Source organism: Oreochromis aureus, linkage group 3, assembly GCF_013358895.1.
Source record: "Oreochromis aureus strain Israel breed Guangdong linkage group 3, ZZ_aureus, whole genome shotgun sequence".
Classification (NCBI taxonomy): Eukaryota; Metazoa; Chordata; class Actinopteri; order Cichliformes; family Cichlidae; genus Oreochromis; species Oreochromis aureus.
The window spans coordinates 63,333,656-63,349,002 of NC_052944.1; the positions used below are offsets into that span (position 1 = coordinate 63,333,656).

At 41.3% G+C, this 15,347-nt stretch overlaps 1 protein-coding gene across 1 annotated transcript; it reads right to left on the minus strand.

Moving 5' to 3' along the window:
* Positions 1–1,021: 1,021 nt before the first annotated feature.
* Positions 1,022–15,063, minus strand: LOC120436331 (interferon-induced protein with tetratricopeptide repeats 5-like). The gene is made up of 10 exons (XM_039607194.1): positions 14,787–15,063; positions 13,005–13,181; positions 12,046–12,235; positions 11,781–11,972; positions 10,105–10,332; positions 7,313–7,454; positions 7,117–7,243; positions 6,891–7,035; positions 6,528–6,575; positions 1,022–2,378 (listed from the first exon to the last, which is right to left on the minus strand). The coding sequence occupies exons 1-10, from the start codon at positions 14,789–14,791 to the stop codon at positions 2,166–2,168; spliced, it is 1,467 nt and encodes a 488-aa protein (XP_039463128.1). The 5' UTR covers positions 14,792–15,063; the 3' UTR covers positions 1,022–2,165.
* Positions 15,064–15,347: the final 284 nt, after the last annotated feature.

Below are 15,347 nucleotides of genomic sequence, written 5' to 3' on the forward strand. Positions count from 1 at the left end.
TTAAAATTATTGAAACATTTGATGGATATCGCAGATGTAATCACTTTGTAGAGAATCTCTAAATCTGAAAAATATGTTCCATGTAATGTGAAATTTTTCTTTCCCATGCAGAACCCTTCCTGCACTGCAACGGCACATCTGGACGCTTTAACTGTTTTCTGCAGCATTCTTAACAGAAATAAAGGCAGAAATCTTCCTTTTATCTCATTTTTACTTTTACTGAGATGTTCCATTGTGATCTGAGGCTGTAAAATATAGAATAAAGTTAAGTAGAAAGGACAGGTGCAGAGTTGAGATGAGCTCTTTCATGAGGACGTTCAGGTAATGGCAAACCTTTACTGTTTTTAATTATACAATGAAGGAGGTGTACGGGGTCAAGGGCAGACTTTCAGGAATCTTACATGCTGCACAAGCTCCACATGCATGGGCCGCTTTCCTCTGAAGTCAAATACCAGTTTTGTTTGGGGTCTTTTCTGCATTCAGGAACAAGTTTCTGTTACTGCATCATCCTGCAAAAAGTCTCACACCCTCCCTGTAGTCGTGCTGCTAGTGTCTGCATCATGTTGTTTGTGTCTGTATTGGCTTTCCACTCTGTTAACAGTAGAACCACCACTGGAACCTCAAAGCTTTAAGAAAAAAAAACAAAACCCAAAGATCTCATATTTCATGACTTTCCCTAAAATGGGGTTAATCATCAAATACTGAATGTTTGGGTGAGTGGGATAAAAAGGAGAAAAAGGAAGACATTTCACCTCATAGAAATTAATATGAAGCCACTTCTGGGGCCAGGTTATTGTTTACACAGATTTTCACATGAAGGCTCCCGCTGCACGAGGCAGAGCTGGCCAGATATGATTCATAAATATATAGGGGTTTGTGGTTAAGCTGAGGATTTTGAGCCAGAGCAGAGCTGGTCAGAGTGGGGAGTGTGTGACTGACTGTCTGGAAAACCGGGCAGGTTCCTGGCTGTGTGCAGGCAGGAGAGGACTCAAATGCAAACTCACAGAGGTGAAGAGTAAACTCAAAACAACACAGCTTTATTTTCTGGCTGGTAAAACAATATAAACTACTCTGGGAAATAATATAAACTAGACACACAGAAAGGCACACAGGGACACACACAACCATGAGGGTACAGAAAGAAACACAGGGCTAAAATACACTGAGGGCAAACGAGGGGATGAGACACAGCAGGGAGTAATCACACCTGAGGAGACCAACGGGAAGCAAAACTAGAAACATTGACGTGAGACAAGGGTCCTCGCTAGCTTAGCCTCTTGGTGGTGGGAAACTGCACAGTGAACCACTAGGTCATGTATACTTACTGCACCAGCTCTGTCTGATAACTTTGGCTTATTAGATTCTGCATGGTGAACACAGACATGGGGAGGACACAGTCCAGTGTACTCCTAGTGGCAGTGCCAAGCTCAGATACATGGGGAGGGTTGTGTCATGAATCAGTCATAAAATATTTGACAAATCAAACATGTAAATCATCATGAATGAGCTTAGCACACTGGTTCAGTCTGGGTTAACACTGACTGCCCCTGGTGCTGTTGTGTGTTTTCTTTAGTTTTCATGGTGTCAGAGGAAAAAGAATGAGAGACAGAAAAAAGGTTTTTCTATTTATCTTTATGTGTGTTATTGTACACACTCTGTCCTCTACATTAGAATCAATCCAGACCTTGTAGACTGAGATGAGAGCAGTGGTACATGTAGATGAGTAGAAAGCTAAGAAGAAAGGAGATGTGCTGCCACCTCCTGGCTGCAGTTAAAGGGTGGAAACTTTCTCTTATTCTTATGAATTAATCAACATTAGTTATATTCTGCAAAAAAGTATTTCGACATGATTTTCCTTTCTACACTTAAACTTAAACACTTAAACTCTCCTAACTTTCCTATTTATCGTTTTTGAATACTCTTCTGTTAAAAATTGTGCAACATTTAATATTTTTCTCCAAGATATATAAACAAAACAAAAAAATTACATATGCAAATAACAACTTTTATGATTTAAAAGCTAAGAGATAAAATACACATTCTAAAAGATTAATTCCATCCTGCTCTTTCTGAGTGTCTCGCTCTCAAAACAAGATCAAAATACTCTGTGGTTTGCATATAAGATTGTAAGAGTTTGTTATAGCCAGTTTTTGCATTGATCATGATTAATCAGAGGATGATCCCTGCAGCTCCAGGCGCAGCTCGCACAGAGCAGACAGGTACTCTTCATTGTCCTTGTCATAGTTCAGAGCTTTCTCATAAAAAAAAGCAGCTTTCTTGCAGTCGCCCTCAGCTCTGGCCACCTGACCCAGCAGAGCGAGAGCTTCACCATCACCCTGATTCTTTGACAGACGTCTGTCAGCGATCTGCTTCAGTTTCTGCAGGAAAAAATAGAGGAACAATGAAATATTAATTTATGTTCCAAAGAAGTAGAGTCTGTTCATCTGGACGTAACGTTTTCAGTGGGAGAAAACATTACAGTCATTATGCTTTAATTAAAAAAGCGACATTTTGAAATTTGAACTCTGGAGGCTAAAGGATCTACATTTAAATAGTATAGGCACCACAAGTAAGCCCGCAGTCTGAGGTTGAATTGCTCTAATTGAATTGCTCTGATATGGTACCATAAGGTCTTTAAGATAAGATGGGGCCTGATTACCAGCTTAAAATGTTTCTAAGGGGAAGAGTTTTCGGGGAACAACAGAAGGAGAAAAGCTATAGAGAGGTGTGTAAGACTGCAAGCAAGCAAGCAAGCAGATCATGACATGCCAAAGTGATACATTGAACATGTTAAAAAATAAGAAAAATAATAATATAAAAATAAATAAAATATATATATAAAAATGATTATTAAAATGACATTAAAATAAATAAAATTAGCACAAATAGCAAAGACAATAATAAAATAGTATAAAAATGATGATGAGAATTACATTTAAAACAATAAAATCAGCACATTAGATCAAAACAATAAAATCAATAAAATCGGGTCAGACTGTGTCATATGCCAAGGAGTAAAAATGGGTTTTAAGATGTGTTTTAAAAGTGGACAGTGAAGGGGCCTCTCTAATGTGCTGGGGCAGATTGTTCCACAGATTAGGAGCAGCAATAGAGAAGGCCCTGTCCCCTCTGAGCTTCCTCTTGGACCTGGGTACCTCCAGGAGCAGCTTGTCAGCTGACCTGAGAGACCTGGGGGTGAGTAAGGATGCAGAAGCTCAGAGAGGTAAGTTGGGGCAAGACCGTTTAAACATTTAAAAACAAACATGAGGATTTTAAAATGAACTCTATGATATACAGGCAGCCAATGGAGTGAAGCCAGGATGGGAGTTATGTGCTCTCCTTTACGAGTTTTGGTTAAAAGTCGTGCAGCAGAATTCTGGACGAGCTGCAGACGAGAGAGAAGATGCTGACTAACTCCACAATACAGAGCATTACAGTAATCTAGACGACATGAAATAAAAGCATGGATTACTGTTTCAAGATGCGGCCTGGATAAAATAGGTCTTATCTTTGCCAAGCACCTTAAATGGTAAAAGCTGGACTTGACAGTAGCCCTAATTTGACTGTCTAATTTAAAATCACTGTCCATCTTAAAACCCAGGTTTGTAACAACAGATTTAAAATACTCTGCCAGGGGTCCCAAATCAATAGCAGAGGGTTCACAAGGTCCACTAGGACCAAACAGAATCACCTCAGTTTTGCTTGAATTACACCTTAGAAAGTTTAGGGACATCCAAGATTTAATGTCTTCTAGACATGCTAGAAGTGGCTTAATAGAGAAGGCCTCTTTCTGCTTCAGAGGCAGATAAATCTGACAGTCGTCAGCATAGCAGTGGAAGGATATTCCATGCCTTCTGAGGATGGTTCCCAGGGCTGTAAATATAATGAAAAAGCAGAGGCCCTAAAATTGAGCCCTGCGGGACCCCAGACTGAAAAGTGGCAGAGGAAGACTCATACCCTAAAAAGTTAACACTAAAAGTTCTGTCACAAAGATAAGACCTAAACCATTTCAAAGCAGTACCACGAATGCCTGCAAGATGGTGCAAGCGAGACAGTAAAATGTTGTGGTCTACAGTGTCAAAGGCAGCTGTTAGGTCAAGGAGGACAAGAACAACATGATTACCAGAGTCACAGGTAAGGAGGATATCATTAAAAACCTTTAAGAGTTTAAAAAATCCATCAATTGGCAATGTACAATTTTCTCTAAGATTTTAGACATAAAGGACAACTTGGAGATAGGTCTGTAGTTAGCCAATACAGTGTGGTCCAGGGCAGGTTTCTTAAGCAAGGGTTGTACTACCGCATGCTTAAAATTAGCAGGGACTACACCAGATATTAAACTGCTGTTTATAACAGTAAGAACAGCCTGGCCTATGCTAGGAAAAATCTCCTTAAAAAACTGTGGTGGGACAGGATCATTTGGGGAACCAGAGGGCCTCAGGTGGCTGACCACATCCTCTAAATAAGAAAGGGACACAGGCTCAAACTGGTTAAAAACAGCAGAGCAAGGGATCAAGACAGAGGGGTCAGACTCAGGGAAGAAATGAGAGCCCGCGTGGTTGCAACCTTCTCAATGAAAAACACATAAAATCATTAGACAGTTTATGAGAGGCCTCCAAACAGCCACTTTGTGGAGCATTTAAGACTGAGTCAATAGATTTAAATAACACACGTGGATTTTGACTGTTGGAGGAAATGATCTTAGAGAAATATTTTCTTTTAGCCTCTTTGACTGTATCCTGATAGAGGCGCCAGCAGTCCTTTAGGATTTGAAGAGACACCTGCAGTTTGTCCCTCTTCCATCTGCGTTCAGCTCTACGACACTCCCTCCTCACAGCCCGAGTGGCGTCATTAAACCAAGGGTCAGTTTTAGCCTTGGGCTTCCTGGTTTTTAATGGTGCCACAGAGTCCAGAATAGTAAGGCAAGAATATTGAAACCAGGAGCTGAGGATCTCTGTGTCCAAGGGAGTACGATCGGCGGGGATAGACAGCTGGTTAAAAGCAGTTGCGAACTGGGCAGCAGTGGAAGGGTTAATAATCCGACAGCGGCGAACAGGAGCGCTGGTTTGAACTGTAGTGCGTGAAAACACAGCATCAAATAATACAGCCATATGGTCAGAGAAGGCAGTGTCAGTCACTTCCACGTTAGACACAGGTAGACTGTGTGACAAGACCAGGTCTAGTGTGTGTCCGTGTTCATGTGTAGGACCAGGTACGGACTGGACCAGATTAAAAGAGTCAATGAGGCTTAAAAACTCCTTCACCAGAGGTTTATCAGGGCAGCAGACATGGATATTAAAATCTCCCACAATAAGAACATGATCGTAATTGGGCATAATCCCAGCTAGAAATTCTGAAAAGTCATTTATGAAATTCTTATTGTATTTAGGGGGACGATAAATAACAGCAAAGAGCACAGAGTGAGAGCGATTAACTTCAAAACACGTGAGCTCAAAGCTGGAAAACGAGGGCTGTAAAGCACACTGTTTACATTTAAAATCCTTTTTAAAAACAACCACCGTACCTCCTCCTCTCCCTGATGTCCTTGGTGTGTTAAAATAGGAACAACCCGCTGGTAAAAGTTCAGATAAAGTACTGGACTCACCAGTATTAAGCCAAGTCTCCGTGACACACATGAAGTCCAGTTTCCAGGAGATGAATGACTCATTCAGAATAAAAGATTTGTTCACCAGCGATCTGGCGTTTACCAGCCCAATCCTGACAGGAGCCGGGGATGAGGTATAAGCCCCAGCGGCACAGGGAGTCCAACACAGCGGCCTCAGATTGCGGAGGTTCGCCCGGCGCACGTTGAGCCGGGCAGGACAGGGGTCACGGAGCGGCGCGTCATCCTGGCAGACCACGGGGATGAGGCAGGAATCCACGGGGTCTAGGAAACGTCGGTGCACAAAAACTCCAGGAAATAATCTCTGTATTCCTTTGACCGTATTGGGGTGGTGCGCTAAAAAGATCTTGAGTTTAACCAGCCGACCACTGCACCTACCCCGACGTCTTCGCCGGGGAGGTAGCATGACTGCACGGCATAGGCAAGTTGGGATATGTGACAGCAGCGGACACCATGAATTCTGACCTCCGTTAGAAAATGGAGCTGTATTTTGTCCAGAACTTCGGAGGTTCAGAAGCGATTGGCGATCGTACACCAGTAATGACCCGATTTCTTGAGTGACACACGACAGGAGCAATATAAAAACAAACAAAACTGCAACTCTGGATAGTGACTTGGGGGTTTTTCATAAATTTGGCCAGACTTTTTGAAATGAAAGGAGTTTCGTCCAAAGTGTGATGGATGCCACATCTCACAAGACCTAGTGAAAGACAGTACCACTGGCAGTCACCAGTAGTTTTCAAAACCTAAGTTGAAAACAGTCCTCAGGAGCACAAGTAGGTGGTATTGAACAAATCATTTAAATCAAGGGAGCTTTGATATGAGGTTTTGCTCACACCGCATGAGTTAGTAACAACACTGAGTTTGTATAACACGTAACCTTTGTTATGTCTCTAGTGCTCACCTTAGCACACTGTCTCCACTCATATTTTTTCAGTGGTATCAGCAGCCCCTGCAGAGAGAAAACAGCAGAAAACTATCATGAAGATAAATCCATCCATACTAAGTTCATGTGGTAGATGTGAGCGGTGAAATGTTTCACATTACTGCCCCGACACCTCCACCCTCCAAACAAGGGCTGTTAGTTTTTCTTCTGTCATTGTTATTCTTGGGTTGAAACGTGGAACATTAAGAGGCAGCTGCATGTCTAACACTGGACATCAGCTGCCTCACCTTGGTGTAATTTGCCCCCTGATGAATCAGCTACCTGTCACCTTCATTTTTTCTTCAGTGAGGACCAATCAGAGTCTGGCACCTAGAAACTTACCTTGGTATAGTGAGCGATGGCTTGAGCCTCATTTTTTTTGTGATAAAGATGAAAGTCACCGCAGCGCTGATGGATAGTCTGACAATCCTTTTCCTCCTCCACCTCTGGTAACTTCTCCAAGCACTGCTGATAGGCCTCCTCAGCCCTGAGAAACAAAGAGATGATGAGGAATCTACAGCCAGAGGAAAGAAAGAAGGAAACCCTGCAGCTTTGTTTAGACGGGTACCTGCTCATATCCCCTTCCTCTGCACACAGCAGTGCCAGATCAGCCCACGCCCGGACAAAAGGTCTCTTCCTCTTCACAGATTCTTCAAGGTGACTGATACAAATACGCCTCCACTTACGCACCTTTTCTGTGGAGCATTAAAGGATGATTTGAGTTGTGTTAATTAAAGAAAAACATGCAGTATATTTCTGTGTACCTCTGTTGCTGAAGGGCCTGCGACACTCCTCAGCAATCATTTTCTGCTTGTAGCACAGAGCCAGCTGGTAGTTGAAGGAAGATAACTGAGTGCCCCTTTTCAGTCCTCGCTCAAACACAACAACAGCCTCATCCAGTCGATTCTGAAACACATTTAAAAACACTAATCAGATACAAATACTCAGATCAATTTGAGGATAAAAGAAGAAAAATAACAGAAGAATGGCTTAAACTCTCTTAACAGCTATAAATGTCACGGTTCTGGGTCCGTCGGACCCAGTATTTTGAGTTTATTATGTTTTGGTTTACTTTTGCATCATGGATTATTCTTTATGTTTCTCTGGTACTTTGTGTTTCAGTTATCTTGGTGTTTTGGATTGTTTTCTCATTCTCTTGTGGTGGTGGTGATGATGGTTATTATTAGAGTTCATGTTTCTGTTTATTCCGTGCTTTAGGATTTGTGGTTTCATGTATTGTTTGAGTTCCATGTGGTATTTTCTGTCTCTCAGTGTTAAGTCTGCGTGCTTGTTCAGTAATTCATGTTTCCCGTTTTATTGTGAAAGTCTTTGTCTTATGTTAGTGTGTGCAGCTTGGTTCCCCCGTCTTGTTAGCTCTGATCTCTCCCAGCTGTGTCTCCCTTCCGTTGCCCATTCCCTCATTACTACCCTGTGTATTTAAGCCCTGTGTTTTCCTCAACCCGGTGTCGCGTCATACCATCAGACTATGCCTGTGTGTTTCCATGTTAGTGTTCAGTACTCGCTACCATTGCTCAGTTTATGTTTTGTTTTCGTGCCAGCAATAAAGCTGAGGTTTAAGTTACAATTCAGTGTCTGAGTCCTGCGATTGGATCCACCTCTCCATCCGCCTGCACACAGAGCCCTGACAATAAATGCAAACACTGGAAAAGTGATGAATTTAGAAGGAAATTCTCTCTTGCTCACACCAGCAACTTATATAAATGCATGAAAGTCTATAAAAAAGAAAAAAACTTGTCCTGGAACAAGGAGGGAAAGGGGAAAAAAGACGAATGGAATCCCTCAGACAAATCCAGACTCCAAGCTCAGGAGACAATCAGGAGACAGACACATCTCTACTTTTAAGATTAGGCTTAAAACTTTCCTTTTTCCTAAAGCATATAATTAGGGCTGGATCAGGATTTCGGCTCTGCTTTTTGTAGGTGATGTGGTTCTATATGCTTCATCAGGTTTTGACTTCCAACTCGCACTGGAGCGGTTTGCAGGCAAGTGTGAAGTGGCAGCAATTAGAATCTGCACCTCTAAATGAGAGGCCATGGTCCTCAGCCAGAAAAGGGTGGAGTGCCCACTCTGATTCAGGGACAAATTACTGCCCCAAGTGGAGGAATTGAAGTGTCTCAGGGTCTTGTTCACAAGTGAGGGGACATTGGCAGATGGATTGGTCCTGCAGCTGCTGTGATGCTGGCCCGGTCAGATGTGGTGAAGAGAGAGCATAAAAGTGAAGCTCTTGATTTACCGGTCGATCTACGTCTATACCCTCACCTATGGTCGCAAACTTTGACTAGTGACCAAATCTGATTGTAGATACAAGGGGCAGAAATTAGGTTTCTCCAAAGGGCGGCTGGCCTCTCCCTTTGAGATAAGGTGAGGAGTTTGGGCCGTCCAAAAGGGGCTCAGAGTAGAGCCGCTGCTCCTCCACATTGAAATAAGTGGAAGAAGATGAATGGATGGATGGATATTCATAAATCTGAAATTGAATCAGTGTGTCTGTACTTACCATGGGAAATTTATGAAACTTCCTGTAAAACATTAATACAAATTTGCAGCAGTGGACGCCACAGTTGACTGTCTACCGCAGGTTAAATGGTTGGTTGTTCCTGTCCCTGAATCAGTACAGTATCAGGATTAAGGAGAGCAAAAACACCCAAAATAGGAAAGGAAATGAAAGCCTAAAGCCAGCCAGCATCCCCAGAGATCACAGAGTTGTTCTAAAAACTCCCAGGAGCCCAAAATGAACACCAAACTTTTGGAGATTCATATGAGGACAGGTTTTATAACCTTTAAATAAAGTGTCTTTATTGACCTGGCTGCTGTTGATGATGCTCTATTAAGGCTTGTATGGTTGAGGATGCCTTAACCTCCTAGTACCTGGCGTCCACACATGTGGACATCACATTTTGGGTTGTCTAGACCAAAATACTAAATTTAGCTCCACAAGGGCCTGATATCCACTTACGAGGACATTATACTGCCTCTGTTTTATAAAAATTTAAAACGAATGTTCTTATATGTGGCTCTCATTTTTCTTAGAAACAAAAATCGGGTAAAAAAAAAAAATCTGGTAAATCTTGGTTTTACGTTCATCGGGTCCCAATCAGCCCAAATATCAAAGAGAAATTAAAAATGCATGCCATGGAAGAGTTCAGGTCTTAGGAGGTTAAAGTTGATGGTGAATGTGCTTTCATTTAAAGACAGCAGCTAATGGCATGAATGGTGGCCCCAGAAAGATTTCCAGACTAGAATCTTGGACTTCTATCATCTGGTACCTTTACCCTCAGGTCAGGCAGAGTTGGAGTCTGTTGGTGGTCTCGTCTCCCCACTGTCACCAAGTTGTTAACATTGAATTAATTTCTAAGTATATCACTGCAGGTGCCTTGACATACTGTAAATACTGTTTTTCTATGAAGAAAACGTTTTAAAAAAACTGAGGATGAGTCTCTACAGACGGATTTCTTAACTTTTGTTTGGTCTGCTGTTACTAAGCCAAAGACCCAGTAAGCAGAAGTAAGAATTTATAAGACCAAAGTTGCAGACTTACCTGATTACGTAAGTATTTTCCTGAGTGGCGGATGATATGAGGGTTATCAGGATCATTTTCTAGCGCTTTCATCACCAGACTCTCAGCCTCTTCGTATTTCTTATAGGCCGCCAGCTTCGCACCCAGCATGCACTGCAGAGCAGCGTTATCTGGGTTAATCTCCAATGCAAAGCGAAGCTGTTTGATGGCCTGGGATTCCTCATCTTTCTGTAAATTTTCTGAAACCCACTGCAGATGAGAAACTGGTTAGTCCACAGTTTCTTTTGCTTGACTAAATATTAGTTATTAAAAATTATATGACGCTGAAGTAACCGAAGCAACTAAAGTTTACTCTCATCATTTGGTGCTGTCTTGATTTTAGGAAGTCCTCTTATATCTCATCACCTACTGTCATTAAAGCTGCTGATATTGGGATCGTTGAGTTATAAATATCTAGGTTTGGTACTTGACCATAAACTGTGTTTTGAATCTCATGCTGATGCCACTACTAAAAAAGTTCAACAAAGACTGATCTTTTTAAGGGAAATCAGATCTTTTAATGTCTCATCTGAGATGTTGTCTTTGTTTTATAGAAGTTTTATTGAATCTGTGATGTCCTTTTGTATCACTGCCTGGTTTGGTAACCTGACGGTGAAGAATAAGAATCGGTTGGGACTTCTGGTAAAAACTGCAAGAAAATTTCAGCATGCTGGCAAGATGGACTTTTGGCCATTTACAATAGAAATGTGCTGAGTAAGGCTCATTCTATTATTGATTGTTTGAACCATCCACTTCACAGTGAGTTTGAGTTGTTGCTTTAGAGTACCTGTGAGGAAGACCAAAAGACTCCAGGTTTCTTTTATCCCCACTGCATCTCGTCTCCTAATGTCAAATAACTGTCCTTGGACTTTCTATCACTATTATTGTCATTATTATTTCATATTATTGTTCTGTTTACTTTTATCCTGCTGCTAAACTAATTTCCCCTTGTGGGACAATAACGAATTTGAATTGAGGAGGAATATACCCATATAAGGTTATAAACTTTTCATTCTTAGTGTTAAGATTAGTGTTAAGATGTTTATACTATACCAGTATTTTTAAAATGCACAATAAACTTTTTTGCCTTCCAGTAAAAGCTAAATTAAACTATGACTTACTTTTATTTGTAAAGAAAGCAATACTGTTAAATACACCACATTTCTTCTGTGCTCAGCTGCAGTATCCAGATAAACTACATAATTATGCTACATCATTTTTAGCAATTTAGTGATTCCTGGAGCAAAAAGTAACTTTTTGAAAAAACTCTGTTACATTCAGAGCATCTTTTAAGTTGAATAAACTGCCTTATGCAATTAGACAACTAGCAACTTTTCATAATAATAATAATAATGATAATAAACATTTAAAAGCCTATTTACACAGTTTTAATAAATATTGTAAATATTGTAAGAGGGTAATGTTGTGACCTGTTTTCCGCGTGTATTGTGCCTCAATGCTTATATTTTTACGATTATTGTGGATGTAAGAGCCAAATCATGTGGATGTTTTGCATCTTTATTACAATCATCTTTATTGTATAATGTTTTATTATATTATACTTGATGGCTTGGGCCCCAGGAAGATCAGCAACCACTATTGTGTAAGCTGATGGGGTTCCTTATGAATAAATAAAAAATTCTTATCATAAAACTGACCTCTTCTCCGCAAAAGAGGACAACGGAGTAGCAGGTGTTCCACTCAACATCATGAGTCTGTACTTCAAGTGCTTTACGAAAACAGTCGATGGCTTTTGATATAGAAGACCTCGACACCTTAAAATAGGCCCAGCCTTGTTCCCCGTACACCTCTGGAAGGAGACTTCCTGATGAACCAGTGGGATACTTCACCTGCAGAGGGAGAAGGAAGCGTCAGAGGTTCAACAGCAGTGATCATCATGTTTGATCTGATTGGTGTACATACCAGTATGTCCTCGACTCTCTGACAGTAGCTTTTTGACTGTGCAAAGTCTCCATCATGGTATTTCAGCCAGGCCATGTCTCCATACGTCACAATGAGCCGCTTCTCACTCTCATCACCATAACTCTCCCTGATGGTCTCCTCTGATTGGTTTAAAAGTGACAGCGCTTCCTCTCGTTGATCCTGAAGATACCTGAGGACCAACAGGTCATCAACAGATGTTCTACAACTGGTGTTTACAACACCTGACAAGAAACCGACTTGAGGGTTCAACTACACCTTGTTGGTAGTTTGATTCATTAAGGTTTTTATCTGAGGTTCATGACTCCAGGGTTAGATAATTACTGCATTTCCACCAGAAAAACAAGAGTCCAAACAAACTTCAGGAAACAGATTTATATCAAGATTCTTACAGAATCAGAAACTTTAGTCCAATACTCCAATAATTTTTCTCTTCCTATCATGTGTATCTATTAAGGTTGAAATAATGAAGTAAACGTAAAGCAAGCTGAAATTTTTCTTCTAGATGTAGCTTTGCTATCAATCTGGTAATTACTCATTCATAATGTTAACTTATGAAGTGAGTTGAACATGAGCAGCCATATCTACTCCAGACACAATGTTGTTACATGAAATAAAATTCATCTGTGTTAGCAGCAGGAACACTGCTGATAGGTAACATTAGCAGAAGAAACACAGCTCAGGGTTGGATCTGATCCTGAAAACAAAACAATCTCTCTATCATTCAAATATAAATCCTGCTGATGCTGACCACAGTTTCCTTTGACAGTCAAATTTGTCTTTGGTCAGACGGACTTCAGTGAGAAAAACTGTCTTTCTTCTGGCTAATGTTAGCTCCTCTCGTCTCTATCAGAGTCCCAGAAATAAAAGTGTTGAGATTTGAATGAGCAGAATAAATCCACTTTAGCTTTTCTTTCATTAGACAGCTACAGAAACTGTACCTGAAATAAGCCAAGAGGCTGTAGGAGCAACCTGCTCCTTTATACGGACTCTGATGAAACTCTATGTCAATCTCTGTTCGGGTGATCAGTCTTTTTGGGGACACGTCCGGCTTCAGATCCCAGGTGAAGTGACACTGCAACTGCTGCAGCCTGCTGAGCAGAGCGCTGCTATCTTCACTGTAAGAGAGTCACAAAGAAAAAAGCTGTGAGGACCATCAGAGGGAGAGCATCAAACCTGGACTGGCTGAACCGATGCTCACCCAGTGCTCTGACACACCTGAGGATCCTGTTTCTACGACCAGCACATGATCAAACAACCTCACTCAGAAACTCTCATGCCAGTTCACCCACACTTCCCAGCTCCTCTCCTTGAGAAAATTCAGTTTGTGTGATCAATCAATGAAATCAGTGATGTGAAGTAGACCTGTGGTTTGAACCTCACACTGAGGAACCAGAAGAAACCTTAGATGTGGAGAGAGACACAAACACAGGGGGACAGCTAATGTTGTGATACACAGGTTTGTCCTTGTCGAATATTTTTGATATTGTTCTGTTAAATATTTTTGGATATGAGACCACAAAATTTGTTTTTGTTTAATTCATTTGATCACATGCCAGTGTTAAAAAGTTTAGTTATTGATGTTAGATGTGTCATGTTTCGGCTGTGTTCAGGCAGGACTCAAACGCAAACTCACAGGGACACTGGAATTAAACTCAAAAGCACCACTTTATTGCAGACTCAAGGAAAGGATACAAAGCTAAACTACACAGTGAGGCACACAAGGGAACACACAGCATGAGGAATGACACAACACTGACTCAGAGAAACACAGGGCTTAAATACACTGGGAAGTAACGAGGGAATGAGACACAGAAGGAGGGCACAGCTGGGAGAAATCAGGACTCACGAGACAAGGAAGCAAAGCAGGATACACTCACATGAGACAGACCTTCAAAGTAAAACAGGAAGTACAACACTGATACGTGAACTTGACAGGGTGGAGACAGAGCAACTAAGAAACACAGAGACATAAACCATAAAGCAGAGAACTATAAGAACCAAAATACATAGAGGGAAATACTAAGCATGGAACACAAAAAAACTAAATTTAAGGGAGTAACTAAAGACCAACAATGAGGACATAATTTACAACACAAAGTGACAAAAAACACAGGAAACTCAAAACACTTCATCAAAAAACCCAGGACCCTGACAAGATGCATCAGTTGACCCTGTTTTTCAGTTACCAGTGTTCATGATGTGGAATTAATATTGTTGAAGAGTTGAGCACTGAAGAAGGCAAGCACGAGATGGGGCGGTGATCTTAACCAGGTCAGAGAGATATGGAGGAGAGAGATGATGAATAGCCTTAAATGTATACAAGAGTATTTTGAAATTGATGCGATATAAAGGGTCGACTGCACAAGAACCGAAGGGTGAGAGTCCTGAGGTTAAAGTGTTAGTGCAACCTGTGACAAGTAACAAGGGACAAATGACAGCTGGTACTGAAAGTACCAATGAGACCATGTAACACAAACAAAAAGTCACCTCATCCTCTTATTATGTCATATGTCATATCCAGTATTCAGTTCAACTAATCAAACATTAAAATTTCTAATATGAAACCAACGATTCACAGATTTTTGGACTGTGTTTCTTTGTATCCCTCTCCGTGCACCTGAGCGCCAGGTAAACTAAACTCCTGCTGGATTTAAAGTCCACTCAGGTGGTTCAACTTGTGATAAATGACCGATTATTTATCAAAGATTTGGCAGACTGACCTCATGTTGGAGCAAACAGAGACCTCCTCCTCCTCAGACTCAGCAAAGTGATGACTGAACACGAAGAGTGCGTGGACCGATCTGTGAAGCTCTCACCTCAGTTACACAAACCACAAACAGCCCTTCTCCTGCTGCCTTCAGGGCCCCGATGAAAACAGGTAAAAGTGAGAATCCATGTGCTTGTGTTTCTCCTCTCCTCTCCTCTCCTCTCGTGAATTTAATGACCATAAATATAAACTATGTTAGGAGACGGGAGGCACACATTTGAGACAGGAGGAAAGCGTACCGACGAGAAGGTTGGGCTTTCTGTTCTACATGACTTCAGGAGGGGTCTTTGAAGGCACCACGAGGGGACGTTAAGTTTCGTTTCTGCATCTCAGCTGAGAGCGTCATAGACCACTGACCAGCCATTGGTCTGTAAATAAGTGATTTATCTGTATTTTTTCTGAGGAAGAGGAGGGCTGTTTCTTGTAACATGCACGTGAGTCCACATTAGCTTCACAGCAACTTTCTGGTTTCTGAAAACCACCACAAATAACACAGATACTACTACTACCAGAG

Bases quoted from the DNA above. Each gene is read 5' to 3' on its own strand.
- LOC120436331 (XM_039607194.1), bottom strand. The intron at 11,973-12,045 runs GTATGTACACCA...CTCCCTCTGCAG, and splicing joins AGAGAGTCGAGGACATACTG to GTGAAGTATCCCACTGGTTC. The intron at 7,455-10,104 runs GTAAGTCTGCAA...AATGTGTTTCAG, and splicing joins GAAAATACTTACGTAATCAG to AATCGACTGGATGAGGCTGT.